The following is a 22,774-nucleotide window of genomic DNA, read 5'->3' on the forward strand; positions in this document are numbered from 1 at the left end:
GGAGTGAAAGACACACACACAGACACACAAACCTGCACAGACATGTAGACATGATATATTTAAATGGTTACTTTGATTATGTTGACATGAAAATGAATGAGTTTGAAGAGAAAGTTGATAGAATTCAACGTATCCCTTCAATCAGAAGTTGGCAGAGATATTTTATGACATTGACAGTTTTTACATTATCAGCTTTCACATTTACACTTCTTCCTCTGCTCACCGCCTGCATGCTGCTCTCTCTATCTGGGCTGAAATGGAAAAGCATGTGACAGATATAAACTGCAGACAGACCACCTGAGGAGTGGGTCTGAACGTCACATACCATCTACAGTAGAAATGAAAGGATCTAACTTTTGTCAGCAATCATGCCAAACCTACATGTAACATCAAGCTAGCATTAAGTGGTTTTCCAATACAGAAGAAAAGCTAAGGGAGTTTTTTTCCCCACACAAAAACCCGGTTTATGGCTTTACCACATGAGAAATAAACAAGACCAAGTGAGGCAGATTATGATAAGTAACAGGAATAGTGGTCATAATAGTAGTTAATGAATAAGAACATGACTAAAAGGCTTCAACAGGAACGTGAGACACAAATGAACAGTACTGTTGACTCAAAATAACAAAACTAACAAAACAAAACCCTGATATGAAAAGAAGGAATCCTCAGAGAACAAAAATTTGACGGTATGAGATTAATACAAAGACGAGTGAATCAGCGGTAAACCAGCAGTGTCATGGGCCTGTTGAGATTTGAGTTCAACCGGGGGCTTCCAAGCCACACACACGCACGCACGGACGCACGCACGCACACACACAGACACACACACACACACACACACTCACACACACACGCACACACACGCACACACACACCCGAGGTAATGACACGTCTTTGACATTTCTAATATTCCTCCATATCGATGACAAGTTCCCTCTATAGCCCTTAATTTCCACAGAGACACACACGTCAGAAAGAACAAAAACACATAAATAAATAGTATAAATATATAAATAATGATCATCAGTGCTTGTGTTTGTGTGTGTATAGAAAAAGAAAAGAAAACATAACAAAAAAAAGGTTTGAAATGAAGTCAGAATTCATCAAGGGGCTATAGAGGGAAATGGCCATAGCTTGTTCTTTCTGCCTCCCCCCTCCCCGCCATTCTCTCATCTCTCAGCTGAGGCTCTCAGAGGTCAGTGCAGCGCTCCTGCTTGCTGTAATGGTCAAACTGGCTCTTCCAGTGCATCATGTAGGAGGACCAGCGGTGGAACTCCACCTTCCACTGACGCTCTGCCTCATCTATGTTGTCTGGTGGGGAGAAACACAGGGACACATAGATGATGTTGGTTTAACCAGCTTCACACTTACACTGTCCTGTTACCAGTAACATTAATAAAAACATTTAATGTGAGCTTGATGTAGTATGCAGTATTACAGTAAAAGTACTGCAGTATTATGAGTGATGTAGTATGCAGTATTACAGTAAAAGTACTGCAGTATTATGAGTGATGTAGTATGCAGTATTACAGCAAAAGTACTGCAGTATTATGAGTGATGTACTATGTAGTATTACAGCAAAAGTACTGCAGTATTATGAGTGATGTAGTATGCAGTATTACAGTAAAAGTACTGCAGTATAATGAGTGATGTAGTATGCAGTATTACAGTAAAAGTACTGCAGTATTATGAGTGATGTAGTATGCAGTATTACAGTAAAAGTACTGCAGTATTATAGTGATGTAGTATGCAGTATTACAGTAAAAGTACTGCAGTATTATGAGTGATGTAGTATGCAGTATTACAGTAAAAGTACTGCAGTATTATGAGTGATGTAGTATGCAGTATTACAGTAAAAGTACTGCAGTATTATGAGTGATGTAGTATGCAGTATTACAGTAAAGTAGTGGTTTGGTCCTCTGACTGATATATTATTATTATGACATCATTAGATTATTAATAGTGAAGCATCAGTGTTAGAGCAGCATGTTACTGTTGTAGCTGCTGGAGGTGGAGCTAGTTTACACTACTTTAGAGTCCTTCCAGAAAAATGTAGATTTTTTTTGTGATTGTTGCGGGCAAAAATCCTTGATTATGTGGCACGCTTTCTTAAAAAATGCCATGGAATATGCGGAATATTTATGCAATTTTTATTTTACATACTACTAATATACTTACAACTGTAAGGTTTTTGAAACTAGTATGATTTAACCCACTGGTAACAAAAAAGTGCAATCTTACAACTGTAAAGTTGCAGCAACTCCTGAATGAAACTACAACAGTCCACTGTGAAAATGAAAACCTGTGGTCCAACACAGAGTGCAAAAATAATTTGCCCCCACTGTCATGTAATACACCAGGAAACTGCTTTGCACGGCCTTTTGCATTTATTTTTGTTGGCAAATGAGACTGATTCATCACAGGGTTTGCAGCTTTTCGATGACGTTCACGTCGCGTAATTACGTCACTTCATAACGTTCCCATGGCAACAGGGGGAAATGGCTGGTTTGTATGAAATAAACGTTACAATTTTCAACTTTTTGCTAAGATATATGTGAATTTTTTGCAACAAAAATGATGTATTTATGTTTTATTTAATTATGAAATCATGCAAGCCCCGCATATTTCGCGCATTTTTCGCGGAAATCAGCGATTTATGCGGCGAAAGTGCGGCGTCTTTGAAAAAATGCAGCCCCCGCATAAATATGCGGACTTTGGCTGATCATGCGTTGAATTATGCGATCACATAATTGCGTTTTTCTGGAGGGTCTGACTTTATATACAGTTAGCTAGTTTAGTCCAGTGGTTCCCAACCTAGGGGTGGGGCCCCTCCAAAGGGTCAGCAGATAAATGTGAGGGGTGGTGAGATGATTAATGGGAGAGAAAAAAAGAAAAAACTAAGTTCTGATACACAAATGTGTTTTCAGTTTTTGGACTCTTTCTCTAATCTTTGATTGTTTTATCCCTTCAAATAGATATTTTCAAAATTATATTCGTCAGATATTTAAACTCTAAAATTGATATTAATTGGGCTGTACATTATAATTATAATTTGTTACTACTTTACCCCTCCTAGGTGTGCTTTATCTGGCCTTTTTAGGGACTGGCCTTTATTGGACTGTGCCACTCATGGTGGCTGTTAATAGAGACTGATGATTGAATACCAGCTTTTATGTGGAAATTTACCGTAAGACCTTTTAGGGACACTCTCAGACCTATAATGTTGCACTGCTTCCTGATAACTGGAATGAAGATAATTAGTGAAGAATAGTTTCCAGTACAGATGTGCTGTGTAGGAGTGAGTAGAGTTGTACCAGTGATGTTGAGGAGTCGTGGCAGGAAGCGGTTCCAGAAAGCACACATCTGGTTCCTGAGACCCCTGTAGATCTTCAGTGGTTCAGTGTTGAGTCCAACATGTTTCTGCTCGCTGACAGTGAACAGAGGCCAGCGCCTCTTGTTTTCAGTCATGACCTCATGGTTCGTATTTGGATTTCTGACAAGGTGGAGGGAAGGGGGTTGGAAGAAGGAAGGACATAGGAAGAAGGAAGGTTATTATAATTTATAAATATATGCACAAACATTTTTTCTGAATGTTCGTGCATATATTTTTCTCTATAATAAAACTCAATTTTAGATGTTTAGATGTCTTTTTTGGTGAGATGTCTTAATGTGTCTTGCTATTTGTACAAATAAATAAAACAATAAAAAAGCCAACTAAAACTAAAAAACAAAGACAATATAGTATACAATGAATATGATCTCTACAATAATTTGCGCGTTTCAGTGTTCAAGGTTCAAGATTCTTGAAGTGGGACGATCTTTATCATCCCACTTGGGGGTAATTTGTTTTGCAGCTATGGTTCACATTAAGACAAAAAACAAAAAGACAACAACAATGACACATCAATACAATAAAACACAGAACTAGGGCAGGGAAATGAAAATTCATACAAATGTGCCACACTACAGATGTGCAAGTGTGCAGATGTGCAAGTGCAAGGAATGCAGCCAGAGTGCTATGTGTCATTAAGCATATCAATAGCACTCAGGATGATGGATACATGGAATATTTTAGTCGTCCAGATAGGTGCCCTTAAAACAAGGTCCTGAAGGCAATAGCTTAAAGTTGCAATAAACAACATTACAAACTTTCTCAAATTACAGCTAAACAGTAACTAAAATATGTATTTGAAAATCAGCACGGCCTAGTTTGACAGTTTGATCGGAATTTCATGAGTTATCAGTTCAGGGACCATTTTCTTCTGTGTCACCCAACTTTATTGAGTAAACAATGTGCACATTTGTTTTGGTCTGAGATGTTGGTGCTAGTACAACATCTAGAGAGACTGAATGTCATATTGAACTTCGAAACTCCCTCTGGAGTGGCAGTCCAATGTGGCATTAGCCCTCCTATGGACCTGCCTGTTATAAAAGAGCAAGAGCTTGCCTTGACTGCTCACTGAAATCTTACTGGCCATTTAACAAGACTTCCAAGTCTGTTCTTATTGGACAGCTTCAGGTTTTCAAATCAAGCATTAATACAAAAGGTTTAAACAAATTCAACTAAAACCTAGCTAAACACCCTTGACTGTGTTGGCAAAACAACCCACGTGTTTGCATATTTCACATTATGACTCAAGTCACTTCTAGATAGCAGCCTGTGTTAATATAATGATATTAAACCTGAAAGTGTTTATAGAGCAGATTTCTAGCTGATAAATCTGTTGGGCTGAAATTAATAGAAAATGTCAGAAATATCAACATATATTCAAGCACCTTTCAGTCACGTTGTGTCACTTTAGAAGCTAAGTGATCACTTGTCACCTGACCATGTATGTGTTGTAAAAACACTTGTGAATAGTGTTTCTGTTCTTGACTGGAATGAAAACAGTTCAGCATATATCTGGTGTTTTATTGATGGGCTGGCGTCAGCATTCTGCTGGAACATCAGGTCATTACTCACTTTGTGAGACAGAAGACACTACTTCTGAGCTAATCTCATTGGACTAACATTTGAATTTGAAAAGGATGAAAGAATGTATGCCTCAATATGCACAAAATACTTGGAAAAACTAGCTGTCTAATCTAAAAGATGAGATACTGTACACACACTGGAAGAATTAAATATTCCATCATGATGCCAGGTGATTACCTGAGAGTCCAATGCTCTAAACAGAGGAAAAATTATCTGGACAACTTGACTTGTGTTGCTCAGATAAGCTGTGGAAATGTTTTGGATGGATAGAGATTTGCTCTGCAGTAACCAGACTCTGTATATTCTGATTTGGTCTGATCTGGAACTGCCATCAACTCTGTATTGAAGCAAACGTATCAAGATGTGTCTGGCCTCTCCGATGAAATCTTCACTCTTTGCTGATTATTATAGTTAATAAGTATATAGCAGATTCATTCTTTGCAGTCTGTGATGTCTCACCCAGTCCGTGCAAAGTTGGCCCAGTATCTCATCATGCGTCGGCTCAGTTTCTCCTCATCTAAGGTGTAGTTCAGTCCCTTCTCCAGTGGCAGGCCAAAGACAAACTCGATCTCATAGCCGTGGATCACACCCATCCACTCTGGCCACACCAGGTTAGATGCTCGGTGGTCAAACAGGTAAAGGTACACCCCTTCTTGAGGAGCGGGTAGATGAGAGGGTGAGAAGTTATTTTGTGTCTACAGTAATACTGTGAAATCACTAGGGTTGGGTATCATAAAAAGAACTAAAGGTTTGCGTGTGTAGAAACGTGTGCAAACTTGACATCACCCGCAAAAAATGTGCAGCTGATCTACCAGCACAGCACACTGAGGATTGCATCTTTCAAATGTGCAAGATAGTACGCGCTGTCCATTTAGTAGTTTACCATAATGAATGTAATATTAGTAGTTTACCATAATGAATGTAATATTAGTAGTTTACCATAATGAATGTAATATGAGGTGTTTTAACCCCAGTGTGCAAAATACAGGGAGGAGAAAATGTAAATATGTTATTTAGCACACACATTGTGATTTACCAAACCTGAAGGTATTATTTCTGACGCTAAACTGTGTCTATAAATAATACCTTTGAAGGACAGGTATTAAACTGCTGTTACCATGGAGACGGAGGCACAATGACAGAATACACACAGGATGGAGTTTTTAAACCTGTGTTAATATTTTTGAAGTGGAATATTCTTGGTTTTACTAACAGCATTGACTTCGTTACTAATACTCTCCCATATGTGGGTTTTTCTGGTAATATTAGTTTTTGTTATAACTCAATATATTAGTTAACCTCTTCCACTAGAACCTGATCACATTTCATTTTGTGCTTGCAGCTTTCTGCTCGTCCAAACTCTCCATTAAGACACAAAACCCTTATTTAAATACTGCTGTCTCCACCCTGTTGCATCTGTTTTCATTTACGCAATTATTCTTAGTAGATCAGCTGCAAAACACACACAAACTAAACGCTCAATCTATTGCACCGTGCACGCAATTTAGTACCCACTATTTGGGATCTTAGTAAATCAGGCCCTTAGTGTACTGTCTTTTATCCAGTGTAACAGACATGTAGTGTAGACACACTTTAAAGCGTTTAGGTGGCATCTTGGCTGCTGAACAGCTAAGCGTGCTAACTCAAATTCACCATAACTTCACCACCACAGATGGGTTGTAGCTGCTGTGGCAGTGGACCAATCACATGACGCATTAAATCGAAGAATGCTTGTGTTGATTGGATGTAAGCATGTCTATACAAATAGTCATATTTTCTAGCTCTGGGTGCAAAAAGGATGGATTGCAGCTATCGTTTGACGGGAGATGTCTTGATACTACTTGGTATCAATTTATTTCAGTTGAAAGCTGATACGGTATAGAAACACACCTGACATCACAGCAATATGGCGGTGGTGCACACGGTGAACATCAGCAGAGTTTCCTTTTAATCAATTTTAATTTATGTAGTTTGTGTTGTGAAATATGCTGCACCAACTCTTTAGTTGCCATTTCCATTTAGTTCATTTGGTTGATTCAGTTCATTTGGTCCGGGGGGCAGACACCCTCTCTACATTTATGAGTAGGCTTAAAACTTTCCTTTTTAATAAGGTTTATAGTTAGGGCCGGCCAGGCTTGTCCTGGACCAGCTTTTAGTTTATGCTGCTATAGGCTTAGACTGCTGGGGGACTCCCATGATGCACTCCTCTCTCCTCCTCCCTCTCTCTATCCATCTATATCCATATACATTCATGTGCTATTAATACATTCACTAATTTAAACTTCTTCCCCGGAGTTCTCTTACAATGTGCCTCTCTCTCTCTTCTCCTTTCTCTCTACCCACTTTATCTCCTCCCCCTCTCTCTCTCTCTCTACCCCAACCGGTCGAGGCAGATGGCCGCCTAATTAGAGCCTGGTTCTGTCTGAGGTTTCTTCCTGTTAAAAGCCAGTTTTTTCTTGCTCATGTGGGAATGTTGGGTCTCTTTAAATTAAATTAAAGAGTACAGTCTAGACCTGCTCTATGTGTAAAGTGCTTTGAGATGACGTTTGTTGTGATTTGGTGCTATATAAAAAAAGATTGATTGATTGATTGATTGAATTGTGCTTTATAGAGGTCTTTGCCAGCACTAGTACTAGTAGGACTGGGCAATAAATCAATATTATATCGATATCATGATATTTTACAGATATTGTCTTAGATTTTGAATATAGTAATATTGTGATGTGGAATAAGTGTTGTCTTGTCCTGCTTTTAAAGGCTGCATTACAGTAAAAATGTAATTTTCTGAGCTTAACACTGACTGTTCTATTACTTGTCTTATTTACATTACCTGGTCATTATATGACCCAATGATTATTTATCAAGAATCTCATTGCGTATTTCGTGAAAGCACTGATAGTCATCCCGACAATACTGTCAAAATATCGATATCGAGGTATTTGGTCAAAAATATTGTGATATTTGATTCTCAGAATATCGCCAGCCCTAGGTACTAGCCCATCTCTTTTATTGTGTGCTAATCTGTTATATAAGCTGCGGTAATTGACGCAGGTCCTCAGTAGTTGCTTGTGAGGTTCAGAGACTTGCCATACAAACATACCATTGCTTACAAAACAAGACTTGAAAGTCTTAACAATTACATAATAACCAGTGCTGAAAAAATAACTTGAAATTGAAACAAATTGCTACCTTACCTTAAGATCAAAGGTCAAATCGAATCATGAGTTTGGAAAATCGTGACAACCCTAGAATATATACCTTCCATCACAGTTTTTCTGTTCTTGTCCAACAATAGCTACATTAATGTAGTTCAATCATTCAGTTCATGTCACCAGTAGAAACATCTATTTATATAACTACTGGTTAAGGTCATCTATCTATCCTACACACTGTATTGTACCATACTATACACTACATTTTTATTATATTTGGAAACATAATAAAGCCGTCTGATACATCAAGAGAATGGTCAAGACCATATTCTTTAATTTAATCAATTGATTCATTTATTAATTAATTTAGGTTTGACAAGACATTCCCAATTAACTGGTCCTAAGTCTGAAATTTGTCGCCAAAAGTAGCCTATGACAGATCACACATGTTACCTTGTGAGTTTCCTCCGCTGTTCATCACACCGTTAGCTTTGAGGGCACTGTGCTGGGCGTAGGAGCTAGCAAAGTGGACCAGAGGGCAGATGACGTTATGGTCGCCCACGATATCGTCCATGGCATCCCTGTTCTTCGCCCCGTTATTCTCATCCATCCAGTCAGTGTACTGCAGCACCACTGCCTCCAGGCCAATATCATTGGCATGTGGTACACACAGCTTTAAACCTGGCAGGGTGATATTTAAAGCTTTTAGGTGCATATTGAATTGTTTTAGAGGCCTACCTGTGGCTGTGATGAACAAGTTGTGGTAAAGTTCAATGGCCATAATGGTTTTGACTGAATTTGAATTAGATGTCTGCATTATTCTCACTTGTTAGTCCCATTATCAGAATAGTTGCGCAGAAATGGTGACAATGATATTTCATGTAACACTAGCCACGTCTATATAAACTCTATTCATTATATACAATAGGTAACTGCACAGATTTGATGGATCATTCAACCATGCACCATTACTCGAGGAATGTAATGTGAGGGTACTTGATTGACTCAATTGAGCTCAGCAGCAACTCTGCTGGTTGCACACAAATTATACTTCAATTTAACTCAGATTTGAGCAGGATTTGGTATTCTTCCTGCCTCTGTTCATTCTTGTCAGCCGAGTGAGCTTCACCTTCCAGGAAGTCCTCTCTGGAGATAAGGCTGTCGTTGTCCTTGCTGAAGCCTGGTGCGCCGTACAGCAGGAAGTAGGAGCCCTCGTCCTGGTTGACCCCAAGGAGGATCTGAGTGTCTTTAAAGTTGCCTGAGTTGATCATGGCCTCAGGGGTGTCGGGCAGAACCTCCCCATCCACAACAGGGACAAATGAAAATCGGAAGAGGGCCGACCATGGCAGGACCTGCTCAGAACAGAATGACACCCCCGAGTTTATCTCAGTGACAGTGAAATATATAGATATGTAAAATATAAAAATCAATGTCACTGAACTCATTTCGACTTAGTGCAAGAACAATGTACTCCCTTTCATAATAAGCACAGTGTTTTTGTATGGTGCCTAAGCCAAATTAATCAAGCAGCAACTATCATGCTAACCAAGCCAGCACCTAGCGGCTAGCAGCTAGTGTTAGAGTCAGCTCCACCCTCTTGTCCAAACATGGTCACTTCCAAAAAAATCCAAGATGGTGATGGTCAAAATGCTTTGAAAAAGGCCTCACGGGAGTCCGCAAACCAATAGGTGACATCACAGTGGCTACATTCAATATTTTTTTTACAGTCTATGGAATTAATAGAAGGAAAACTTCTATACTGCTCTGGGTTCTGTACTGCTCTGGGGAGAACAGGTTTTAATAATAAAAAGCACAGTGAGAAAACTAAGTCTTTTGTTTTAGGTTTTCAAAAGGAAACTTTTTGGTTGCTATTGTTGTCTAATGTTATTTACCGTATGGTAGATAGAGAATTGTTGTGTAAGTGCCATCAACTCACTGTGGGCACAGTGGGCACAGCGACTGCTGTTCAGCAAAATTAACATAACCTCGCTGTAACTGGGTCTGCCTTTATTAACTATATACAAAAAATTGTAGCTGATAACTTATTGATATGTGTAGCCTCAAAAGTTAATAGATATTATTTGAGTTTATTTTGGGTGCTAATAATTAGTCGGACAACAATTGACTATGGAAATGTAAAAAAACAAAGCAAAAATTACAACTTCCCTCATGAAACGGCCATGAATTGGCCTTATAGACAGGATAAAGTGAACTTCTCTGAGTGTTCAGTGATGGAGGCGTTAATACCTGCCATTCCTGGTCAATAAGCTCCTGTGGAGTTTTACTGCGCAGACAGTCGACCAGCTCCGTGTCATTTCCCCCATTGCAGCCCACCAGTTTGCCCAGCAGTGTGGCTCGTCTTCGGGCCTCAGCAGGGCTGACTGAAGCCCAGGGGGAGTTGGGGACCCCGCTCTGAAGAATGGCCCTGGTGAAGGTAGGCCGACTGTCGGGACACAAGAGGTGGAATCCTACTGAAGCACCACCTGCACTCTCTCCAAAGATAGTCACCTGTTCAAAGACAGAAAGTAGAGTGATTGGGATAAAAAAAGCTCAAACTTGTTTCCTAGTGTGGGAACAAAAGGACAGACGAATAAAAATGGTGAGAAACTAACCTGTTTGGGGTTTCCACCAAAGGAATGGATATTGTCTTGTACCCACTGCAGCGCCATCCTCTGGTCAAGTAAACCCATATTGCCAGGAGCCTCAGATGAGCCATGAAGAGCAAGGAAACCAAAGGCACCAATCCGGTAGTTCATGGAAACCACAATGACTGTCTCACTGTGAGCTAGGTAACGGCCATCATACACGTCCAGTGAAGAAGAACCACTGTAGAACCCTTGAAATGTTAGATATTACAGTATAGTATTAAGTCATTATCATCACATTCTCCCAAAACAGTCACAATAACCGCCGCCTGACTATCATTTAAGTATACACTGTTTGAAGGACACAGTTTGAGATGTTTAGTGTCTAGGGTTATCCATACTCTCAGCTGGAGAGGTATCAATCTATGGGATATTGCCACGTTTGGATTGCATTAGCTGACTTTTTTGTATGTTTAGTAAGTTTGACCATCTCTTCTCAGTAGATTAGCAGGGATGATACAGGTTCCAATAAACAGTATTAAAAAAATCATGTTGTCTGCATAAAATAAAACGTAGTACTTGCAGCACCTCTTATAATTCCTTTTATATTAAAGTCACTGCTAATTGCTGTGGCCAATAAGAGAGGCAGGTGATAAAATCCAAAGATTTAAATCTGAACAAGTACTGTGAGTCCATGCAATCCAATGCCTTTCAGAGAAAATGTAGTTAACAGGCCTGTGATACCTATGATACTAAGCTATGACACAGAAATTAGAAGGTAATATAATACGTAATAATAATAAATGTGTTTTATTTGAAGTGAGGTCAGCTGTTACAAGTGTTTAGTTTGTTTCTCTCATGGTTAACATTTTTAGATTTCAAATGTTTTGTATTGTTACAATCTAAATGTATTCAAACTAACCGATGAGAAAATAAAGGCAGAGAGTTGAACAGTTTTAATGATTATCATTTTTATTTATTTTCCAAAGACTGTTGTGTTTTGTCCTTCTTCAGTGTACCTTCTTTTACACAACAATAAGCTAGCAAGGCAATCTAAAATGTGCCTACTGATTGCCAATCACATGACCCTCGCCTTTGCCTGTCATACTGGTCTGCAATTTACAAAGAGTGGAGGAGTGGATGTTATACTAAACAGACGCCAAATTGTGGATCACTGTTGTTGGCCTGCAAGCCATGCTAGTTTCTGTAATATATGCTTACAACTCTACCCAGGTTTTATTTCCTGCCCAAGCTTTTATACGCTGGAAGTTTTGAATTTGGACGGATGATTACAGATCAAAAACTTATTTTTCCCACCTTCAAAAGGTAGTTACAATTTCAATTAAGATTGACAGCCTTAACCTACAGTGTGAACTGGACATAGAAGAATGCTGAAAAGCAATATTAGTAAGACAATATCATCTGCTGTAATTTTGGTCAAGATAGTTGTAGGTACACGTCTACTACATAACATTACTGCTGACCGTGTCCACACAATGTGATAGTGTTCATTTGTGCATTTTATCCTGCTTACTTTGGTCATTGGTTGACTTATTGAGCCATTGTATGTGTTCTGCTGTATGCTGACCCACTGTAAGACTGACACATCATGTCTAACCTATTTATATTTTGACTCATTCTGAAGAAGTCATGATCAAGTACCTCCACCATATATCCACACCATGACAGTTAGATTGTGAGGTCTGGGTGAGGGGGGCACCCAGACATTGAGGTACAGGCAATCCTCGCTCATATCTCTGTTGGGATTCCACATCTCCATGCCAGGGAAGCCAGGGTATGTCGTGTCAACAAACTGGTAGCAGGCATTGGGGTAGGTGATGGCTGGAAACACCCCATTCCATTGATTCTTGGGCTCAGGATGACGGAAACGCCGCTTCCCTACCGGTGGCTCAGCGAAGGGGATTCCCAGAAAAGCAGAGACATAGCTCCGTTCCGGCACAGGCAGGCGCACACCACGAACCCGGCCTGCACGTGTCTGAACAATAAGGTCTGCCTCACTCTGGGAAGAGCAGTCAGGGATGAGAAAAGACAAGAGGAGGACTGGGGAGAGAAGGAGAAGGACAGAGGTCTGCATGATGGAAACAATGATCTGTGTGGCTGGAGCTGTGGTTGTGGTTTTCTCTTCAATCAGGGAGGGCTGGGTCTGCTCTGCTTCCCCTCAGATCTACAGACAGAGAGAGAGAGAGAGTAATGTGATTACAGATTACAAGGAGAGTGATAGAGAACAGATTGAATGAGGAAAGGATAAATCAGATGAGGAAAGGGACGAGAGGACATAGTAAGAAGGAAATCTAGATGTGTCATCAACATAGATTCAAAGAATTGCTCAAAGAGGCAGACAACTCAAATTTAATTCTTATTTTTAGTTTGCAATATTGCTCACACATAACATTTGTGCAACTAGCCAAATGCATTGACATTTTCTCATTATGTTGAGCTGCTTTGCTTTAACAAGGAATCTTTATTTATAACAAGTTTGTGCACTGAAGAGTTTTGACTTCAACACTTGTATCAGCAAACCTGGCACGAAAAAGTACGAGTTTCAAGATAAGAATTCAAAACCTGTGTTGCTCTTCATGAGGTTTCTTCCATTTTTCCCTATTGAAGTTTTTTTTTATTCGAATCAAGGGTTTAAGGACAAACAATGTTACATTGCTGAACGGACTGTACCCTGAGGCAAATTTATGATTTGAGAAATTGGGCTATACAAATAAATAGAATAAATAAACGGAACTCTTAACACTGCTTTCTGTCAGATTCTTCATTAAAATCAGACTTTTTTTTTGTTGTTGCCAATATTGACTTAAAATACAATTTTTATTGCGTAAAAGTTGACAAACACTACTAATGGGTTGCAAGGTCATATAAAAAAATTAAGTATTGTTTTTAATGCATAAAACTAAATTAAAGGTATTTTCACAAACCACATTTTCCAGATATATACAAGAAACATTAGATATATAAAACATTCAGATTTTTATCATTATAAGCAACTGTATCATATTTGCTCCCTGGATTAGCACATCCCAGACTACTTCTGTCTGTGGTCCTCTTCTTTAACAGTAGTGTACAACAATCATTTTTCTGTCATTTATTTGTTACATCACTAGTTGTGCCTGCACCTGCTATGAAAGAGGCCAGGAGTGAACTGCAAAATGATGGATTTGGTGATGATGAAATGTCACTTTGACTTCTGAATCAAACAAATGACTACAAAAAATCTTCTCCAGTTGTTGTAAATCTATTTGAGTTGGTCATGCTAATACTTTCTAGGCTCATTTGGATATGAAATGTCAGAGTAATTTCATTTAGATAAATGTAAAAATGAACAAAGAGGTGGCCCTGTAGGGTTGGGCATTTAATATCACATATGAAAATGTATACAAGATCTGCGGTGCCCAATGAATGCAATGAATAATAACTGTTATCCATTACATCCAACAAATCTCTACACATATCATACATTTGGCTTTGAATTAGGACAACAGAATATTGTAAGACAACAGGATCTTATCATTAAACGAAATCACATCTAAACTGAATATCCAAAGACTGGATTGCAGGTTATCAGTGGACAGAACAGTGAGCAGAGAAGTGTAGGTGGGCTGTGGTTTCCCAGAAAAGACTTATTAAATATTCAACAGAAAACCAAGACAACATCAGAGTCCTGCTGCTCTACAGCACGGATGAACATGTCAGTTCTACTACAGAATCAAACAGCTTGCATTGCTTCTGCTTGTGGTCAGGTCTAGCTGCTCTTTGGTGGCTGTCAACATGCTTAGTAGCACTTGGAATTGGGCTTTCATACCGATACAGATACTGATCTCTGATTAAATGTGAATTTCAACAAATTCTGCAAAGCAAATAGAAATGAATAAATGGAAATTTGTGCTTGTTTTCATCAGCTAGATCTGTGCTAATCTGTAGAGTTAGTAACAAGGTTACATAACTGACATACAACAGTGGGTGGCAACAGTACCCACATCAGTACCAACCTACATATCTAAGACCTTAAGGGAACCACTCAGGTTCACTGTGTTGTAGTTAGCTTATGGTAGCTTATCAATTGTCAGTTTGTTTGTGGAAAGGGTATGTAGCACTAAAGCACATTATATACTGAAACAGTGGTTACTCCGTATTTCCTATTATGGACTTGCAGTTAGAATCAGTTTTAAGGCCTTTATAAATGTAATTGAAATAGTGTTCTTTCGTGATGCAGTTTACCAAATAGAACTGTGAGAGTTCTAATTTGGTAAAGAGTTTTAATCAAGTTATTACAAGTAGTTCCTTGTTAGGGCACACATATGCACTGCCCAAAAAAATAATAAACTACCTCTGGGTATTAGAGCCTGACCAAGTGTCAAGACTGATATGTTGGCTGATATTAGCCCATTGCCTATAAGTTAGGTGTTACAGTGAAACGCTGTCAGCATTTTATAGTCTGTCCTTATGTTTATGTCAGTTAAAATTGAACTAAAATGGTCTGATGTATAATTATCAGAGTTACTTTCAAATATCAATATTGGTATCTGCCTCAAAAATCCTCTACCAGTTGGGCTCTACTAAGTACAATTCACATGGCCGATATCTCCTATATCCAAGTTTCCACTACGAAGGAGGGACAGCTATTTTCTTTCAGCATACAGACATGTTTAAAGCCCCTCGCACAGGTGTGTGGTCATACGGGGCACTATAAAAAGGAGTCAGAGTAAAATCCTAATAAATGCCAAATCGTTTGATGGATTAACATGGCACTCAGCACATAACACATGTATATCCTCAGAGTATGAAACTCAATAACTATAAGAGACTGTATGGACATTGTAGCTTGTGGGTGCTGTAGGAAGAATGGGGGAAGGGATATTTTTTATTTTGGTCTATAGGTGGGTGTAGTCAGAGGAACATGATAACAGTGATTCTCATTGGGTGAGAGTCCAGAACGCTGTCTCAAATAAAATGTTTCCCTATCCCCAAAGAAAAGTTGAACCTGCTACATTGTTGTTGTTTCATATAGTGTGAAATATACATTGTTGATTGTACGGTGGATGCCAGAGTAATCGTTATATCTGGTGCTTTATCTCAGTTTCTTAATTTTTTTTTCAAACCACAGTCCAAAAAAATATTCAGTTTATCGTGTTATTAAACAGAAAAGTTTCAAATCCAAAGAATGGAGAATATTTGTATTTGATAAATGACTCAAACAATTAAACTCATTATAACCAGAGTTGGTGATTTTTGGAGTGAGTTGACTAGTGAGCAAATAAACCAGTTGTTTTGGCACAACCCTCAAGAGAAGGACAAATGATCATAGATCTCAGTCCATGGGCTTAACTCAGCTCAGGAAGAAACTGGAGCTCTCTGCTGTCCTTGCACCTAATAAAAAGTAATTAAAGAAACAGCAGTGGACTCCAGTTTCTGCCAGCACTCAACTCTGACCTGAGCCCTATGTTATATGTTATTGAGTCTCACACTTTCATCTAATCATAAATGAGGTTTCTATATGTCCTCTTTAATTACCCATTCAAATAACCGTAAGTCTGAACTTTAGACATGAATCACATTCAAACTGATACTATTGGCAGATGCATATTCTTGCTTAAAGGGACCCTACAACTGATTTAGAGTTGTGTTTCCATATAGTTGGAAGATTTATGAGAGACACATTTTAAAAGAAGGAACCAATCGAAGTATCCTTAGAATGGGAGAATTGATTAGACTCTGGGAGCTGATGGAGGCTGAGGTCTGGAATGGCTGCAATTTATTATAGGGTCCCCATAAATTTCCTCTTTGCTCAATGAAAATAATACATTAGATACCATCTGCAGTTTGTTTTTGCTTTCTTCAATAATAGAATTGACACACAAACATATACTGACCTTAAACTGACACACACAAACATAGTTTGATGCTGAAGGGCATATCAGCTGGAGAATATTTGCTATGTATCTAGACTTGTAAATGTTGTATGACAGTTGTTTAGATAAGACAATATGATGGAGTGGCCAAGCCGGAACTTTTTATACAAGCATTTGGGAGTTTTCTGTGGAACTCAGTGAACACAAGAAGAAAAAAGACCAGTCTCCTCTTTAGCTTCATTAACACTGAACACTGTCCATACAACATGTTGTAGTATTTAAAGTCCAATTACAATCACCAAAATAGATTCTCTATACAACTGAGACGGAGCGTGTTCAAAAATAGTATCCACACACACACACACACACACACACACACACACACACACACACACACACACACACAGTTGCCCCCTATCCTTTACTGCTCCTCCGAGCTAATCCTGTCACTATGACAACCATACATTGCAAAACATAAACAGCAGCCTCTAACTTGACAGGTGGGAGACAACTGTCTCCGGGCATTGTTGCACATTTATAAGCAAACACAAAATGGGGTACGACACAGTGTTTGTGAAACTCATTGGCTCATTGCAGTAGGCTGGTATGCAGAGGACAGACTCAAACCCTGACTTTGGTGAAGCCCATTAAATATATAATACAATTTTACAGGTGATCATGAGGAAGATGTGTAGGTCATGCTTAATGTGGTAGACAAGGACAAAATACAAACAGTACATGTTGTCAGACAGCAGTTACTATCAAGACATGGTCATTTTTCATTTTGGTTCAGCAGTGCTATCATTATTTTGGACGGGCATCGGGACTCCATACTGGGCTCTATTGATACTTTATGCATCTGCATAGCTGTGAGGCTCAGCCGGACATAAATGTTCATCTGCTCATTTTCACAAGGGTCTGCACAGACTGTCAGAGTGCAAACTAAAATGTATGTCTGTATGTCTCTCAATGAACATGTGAACACTGTCACCTAAGCAGACACACAATGTAGTACTAACAGATAAAGATGTATAAATGCGAGTGACTGAATATACACCCCTTTACACACCTATATACGTTTCTGGTGTTCTGTGAACAAATGAGATGTAATATAATTATTATTATTATTATTATTATTAATATGATTCATATAGAGCTATCTGATTATGCTTTAGGAGTTCATAAGTACACACCAGTTTGACATCATCTTTAGAGATATGATATGGGAACCTAGAAACATCAGAGAAACGTGAGAGGAACTGGTTCTGGAATAGACTTGTGAACAGTGTCTCACTACCGGGATCATATTTTGCATGGACATGCCTATTAATGAGATAAAATCTTCACTTCCATGTTCCAGTGTGTGCCTCAACTGGACAGGTATTCACCAGTACACAGGACTGACACTTCTACATTTTACTTTTTGGCACCAGCACTTCTCACAGGCTGTCAATACTCTCTCTCTTCTACCTGTCTGTCTCTGTTATGTGTGTCCCAGTAACAGTGAAACTACCCTATATACTAGTAATGCTGCTGCATTTGGACCCACAACCCCTCTTGACACTAACCGTATCAAAATATCTCGGGCATCTCAGTGCTACTCAACTCAATGAGCCAAATAATATTCTCCATGGTGTCTCATACTTGGAATCAGTCATTCACCAAATAAATAACAATACAATAACATCAAACAGTTGAACGTACACAAGCATATAGTTTTTTGACCCATACCTCTATTTTACATTTTTGAATTCATTTTAAACAAGGATTAAAGGGCGATTTGATGTTCAAAACTGTTTGTGTGCCTGTGTGTACTGCTGGATTTTACACAGCACTTAAAATGAGCAGTGGAGTACAAACACAACAGCGGGTTTCAGCAGTGAAAATGGAAAGAAGCAGCCGAGACGGAAAAATCAAAGCTTTCAAAAATAGGCAATTTCTTAAAAAAAGAAAGATGAGAAAGCAAGCACTAGTTGTTCGACTGAGCGAGCTGAATGAGACCTGCTAATGATGGCACTGGAGCGTGCCATCCACAGTGACAAACCTGAAGAGTCATACAATGATGTGAGTGAAACTTATTTATTATTTATCTGACTAATAATCAATCTGCACACATGTGTTTTGCGTTTATACGACCTATGTGCAGGCATGAGTAATGCCAATGTGGGGGTGCACTGTCACCATGTTTTCATTTGTTGAGTGCTCTGGCACCAGGTTTTGTCAAGTAGGCTTGTCTATCACAATCTTGGGCCTTGTTATTACGACTCCTATAGCATGGGGGTCTATTTTCTTAGTAATCATTTTACTAGTTACTGCAACTAGCACTGCATTTTGCTGTTGCTGGTTGTTTTAAAGCTGTGTGTTTTCACTTCTTTAATTTTGTCTGATTGTGACAGGCTGGCACGCTTTGAGCATCTTGTATTGGGGCCCAGCACTTTGGCAACTGGTTGGAACAGAGCACACACTTAAAAAAAACACAGCTCTCTATCACCATCTATCACTGTCTTACCTTGTAAGGCAGCTGTATTGGTGAGATGATGAGATGTGCAAGAATCCTCAGGGACCTCAACCACCACTACTTTGAACACAAGGACAAAACCTGAAGCCTGACAAGATGGATTGTTATGCAATCTTGTTAATTGAGCTGCCTTGCAAGGTAAGTCGCAAACAGATAAGTCTTAAACTTGGTTTTTAGTTTGGTTTAAGTACTGACTTGTTCTAGACACTTCATAATGTAGCAGAAGATCATAAATGTATTGTGTAAACTATTCAGTGCTTTATAAATCAACAGCAATATTTTAACATATTTTTTTTGATGGACAGGAAGCCAGTGTATAGGTGTATAGGTCTGAGAAGTGAAGTGATGTCATCTACGTTCCTGGTCTTAGTGAGACTGAGGTGTCTGATCTTTTGAAAATTACATTACAGCAGTTGAGTCTACTAAAAATAACAGCTTCCGCTACCTCCAAGGTGCGAGGGCCCATTCATCGCTGCTGGCAGCTTTAATTATTGTTGTTGCTGTGCTTCTCTGTGTCTCTCTATCCCCTCCCTCTTTTTCTCTCTACCCAACTGGACAAACCAGATTGCTGCCCCTCTATAACCCAGTTCTGCTTGATGTTTCTTCCCATTAAAAGGGGAATGTTTCCTTCTTTACTCGTGGGGGAATGTTGTGTCTCTGTAAATTAAAGATGGTAAATAGACTGTACTTCTATAGCTCTTTTCTAGTCTTTTGACCACTCAAAGCTCTTTTACACCACATGTCACATTCACCCATTCACACACATTCATACACTGATGACAGGAGCTACCACACAGTTGGTGCAGCCATCAGGAGCACTTTAGGGTTCAGTATCGACACGTGGACTGGAGCCCCAAGAGTATGGTCTAGACCTGCTCTAGGAGAATAGTGCCCTGAGATAACTTCTGTTGTGTTTTGGTGCAATATAAATAACTGACTTGACACCACAGCAGGGTCAATTTTAGACCCTTTTTGTGGGTGCTCAAGCACCCCTAAATTTGATCTCAGCACCCCTAAAAATAATTTAATACAACTTTAATTATTTTGCGAGCCTGTCTGTTAGAGATGGGACAAACACTTACAGTATGCTAAGTGTTTAATGGTTTGATGTACTTTGGATCGTTCTGTCATTAATATTGTCTTTCTCTCAGGGTTCATTAACTATCTTAGAGTCTTCTCTGTAGAAATCTGTGATTGTTTATTCTCAACCATTATTATCATACATCATAGTAGACCACTTTATTATGTATTAATATTTCTTGTTGTAATTTACTTTATTCAGTGAAATGAGTAATTTAGCAGGGGGTTTGAACACGTGCAGGTCAATTGTATGTCAAATTCTCATTAAGAGCTGAACCCCCCTAAAGGTCTGATCCTAGAATCGCCCCTGCATCACACACACTTGGTTCATGTTTATGTAGAGTTTATGGAACTGGTTTATGCAATGAATTATGCTATCTCAATCGAGGAGAGCTGAACATTAGTGGAAGACTTCATACAGTGTAAGATGGAAGAGAGAAGGAAGGGGAGAGAATGCAGGAATGGCGGTAGGAACAATGTTTTTTTTTTATGGGGGCGTGTGCATCGCAATTATTAATAGCAGAGACAGCTGCATGGCAGAAACAACAAGGAGGAGGGAGAAGAGAAGAGGGGGACTGAGGCTGCAGGAAAGTAGGGTATAAGGATGCTGGAGAAGGAGAGGAGAGGGAATGGTGGAATGGGTGATTACCAGAGGGTACCAAATATTTGCTGAAGGCCTAAAAGTGCAGTTCTCAAGGCCTTGGCAGACTTTGAGAAAAGTGCTTGTCTGATCATCCAACAGTGTGTCCAACAATTTTTGCTATATACCAAAAAAGATCTCAATTATTGTTTACATAACTACTTCCTTCACTTTTCATGTGAACGGCTGAGTACGGAACCAGGTAGCCTTCCGAAAGCACAATTCAAACAGCACACAAAAGACAGAATTAGTGAAGAGAGATCGGAGGCAGTGGGATGCAGCCAGTAACACATTATGATGGCAGGCTTTGGGTCAGGTCAATGGGAACACATAGAATTAGCTCTAACTATCCATATACGTTTATATCCAGGTACTTTTTTTACATGTGTTTTTCAATGGTATCAGAAGGATTGCACACACAAGTCCTACCATGATTTGCTCCCATCCCATCATATGACCAATTCAACAGAGTCTTCGGGCCCCATCTTGCGGTCGGCGCACAGCGAATGGCGGGCGTGGCGCATGTGTCTTTGTTAGTTTCCCCCGGCGCAGTTGTAATTTTCTCGCCCTGCACCCACATTGGCTAAATAGCAAATGCACCAGTCTGTGCGCCTATAGGCGTGTTGGTCTCAAAATGTGGTGAGGTCAGGCGCATTGGTGGCGCGTTGCTATTTTGAGGCAGAGGAAAGCGATTGCACTACTGACCAAAAAAAACCAGGTCTAAAGTCACTGGCGCATATTTCACTGTTATTTAAGGAGCATCATCAAGAGTCCAATATGCTCCTATATAAGCGGGTGTGCTGCACACAGACACTCTGCTTGTTACGCACACGGACGCGCAGCAGCACACAAACATGCAAAACATTACAAATAAAAGGACCACAATGTGAATTCGTATTATGATGTACATCAACATTTTAAAAATACATGTCATATTAGTTAGTCATAATATTTATCAGATTTAATTAATTGTAAAAAAAAATGGAGAGTGCCGCTGCGGACAGTCCTAACAAACTATGAAAGACTATAGCCTCTGAGATGCTGCACAGAGCACAGTGCCATTACGCACAGCTGCTCACTGTTTATTAAATCAGCTGATGACACCAGGCTGCTGCACACCTCTACACTCAGACTGGTTGGTTATAACTTCATATTCTTCCTTTATATGAATTAAATGTCAGGTTAGCAGCTCATCAGCCAACTTTCTTCTCAGCAGAAGTAACTCATGTTTTATTATTGAAACGCATTGCTGGGTAAATGCGCTGTTATAATAGCAATCTGCCAAAGTGACAGCCCTCTTGGATATTAAAGGGAATGGGAGATGACACTCTGATTGGTTTATCGCGTGTTACGCCCAAAACACGCCTATGATTAATGAGGGGACTTAAGTCCAACCCTTTTAGACCATGCGCTTGGCGCAGTGACCATTTTTCCGCCGTTAAAATAGCAAAAGTGGATTTGGACACACCCCAAAGGCACTTGTGCCACGCGCTTCACGCCATGCGCTATAGATCGTTAAAATGGGGCCCTATAAGTGACAACGACTCAGCACTTACCACTAAAGCTAGACTAATACTGAAGCTAGATACTGATATTGATAATTATGAGTTTAAAGAATCTGATAATGATATATCAGCTGTGATACGTACTAAGCAGTGCATGTTACAGTTAAAAAATAAACTTCATCTTGTGGACAAACTGCCTGACACCCTTTTTAAAAAAAACAGCAATAAAATCTTAAAATAAATTCTAAAGCTGGCAGGTAACCTGTGAAGGCAGCAAGCATTAGTGTGATGTGGTTGACTCTCTTAGAACATGTGAACAACCTGGTAGCAGCTTTTCATATTAGTTACAGTCTTTTGGAGGTTTCACCAATATACACTAGAATAAAATGTGTTGTAATAGTCAAGTCTGGAGGATACAAAAGCACGACTGCCCTTCTCTA

The 22,774-nt window shown here is 39.3% G+C and overlaps 1 protein-coding gene across 1 annotated transcript in view; it reads right to left on the reverse strand.

Moving 5' to 3' along the window:
* Window positions 1-308: 308 nt before the first annotated feature.
* ache (acetylcholinesterase (Yt blood group)) overlaps window positions 309-22,774 on the reverse strand; it is a 39,907-nt gene continuing 17,441 nt past the window's right edge. The window contains exons 2-9 of the mRNA XM_062444319.1: window positions 12,378-12,900; window positions 10,743-10,966; window positions 10,378-10,638; window positions 9,260-9,482; window positions 8,584-8,811; window positions 5,438-5,630; window positions 3,318-3,496; window positions 309-1,314 (exon numbers count right to left, since the gene is read on the reverse strand). Of these exons, the coding sequence (XP_062300303.1) occupies window positions 1,193-1,314; window positions 3,318-3,496; window positions 5,438-5,630; window positions 8,584-8,811; window positions 9,260-9,482; window positions 10,378-10,638; window positions 10,743-10,966; window positions 12,378-12,810 (1,863 nt within the window). The 5' untranslated portion in view covers window positions 12,811-12,900 and the 3' untranslated portion in view covers window positions 309-1,192. The remainder of the gene's footprint in view (window positions 1,315-3,317; window positions 3,497-5,437; window positions 5,631-8,583; window positions 8,812-9,259; window positions 9,483-10,377; window positions 10,639-10,742; window positions 10,967-12,377; window positions 12,901-22,774) is intronic.

The sequence above is a fragment of the Scomber scombrus genome, chromosome 23, assembly GCF_963691925.1.
Source record: "Scomber scombrus chromosome 23, fScoSco1.1, whole genome shotgun sequence".
NCBI classification, from domain to species: domain Eukaryota; kingdom Metazoa; phylum Chordata; class Actinopteri; order Scombriformes; family Scombridae; genus Scomber; species Scomber scombrus.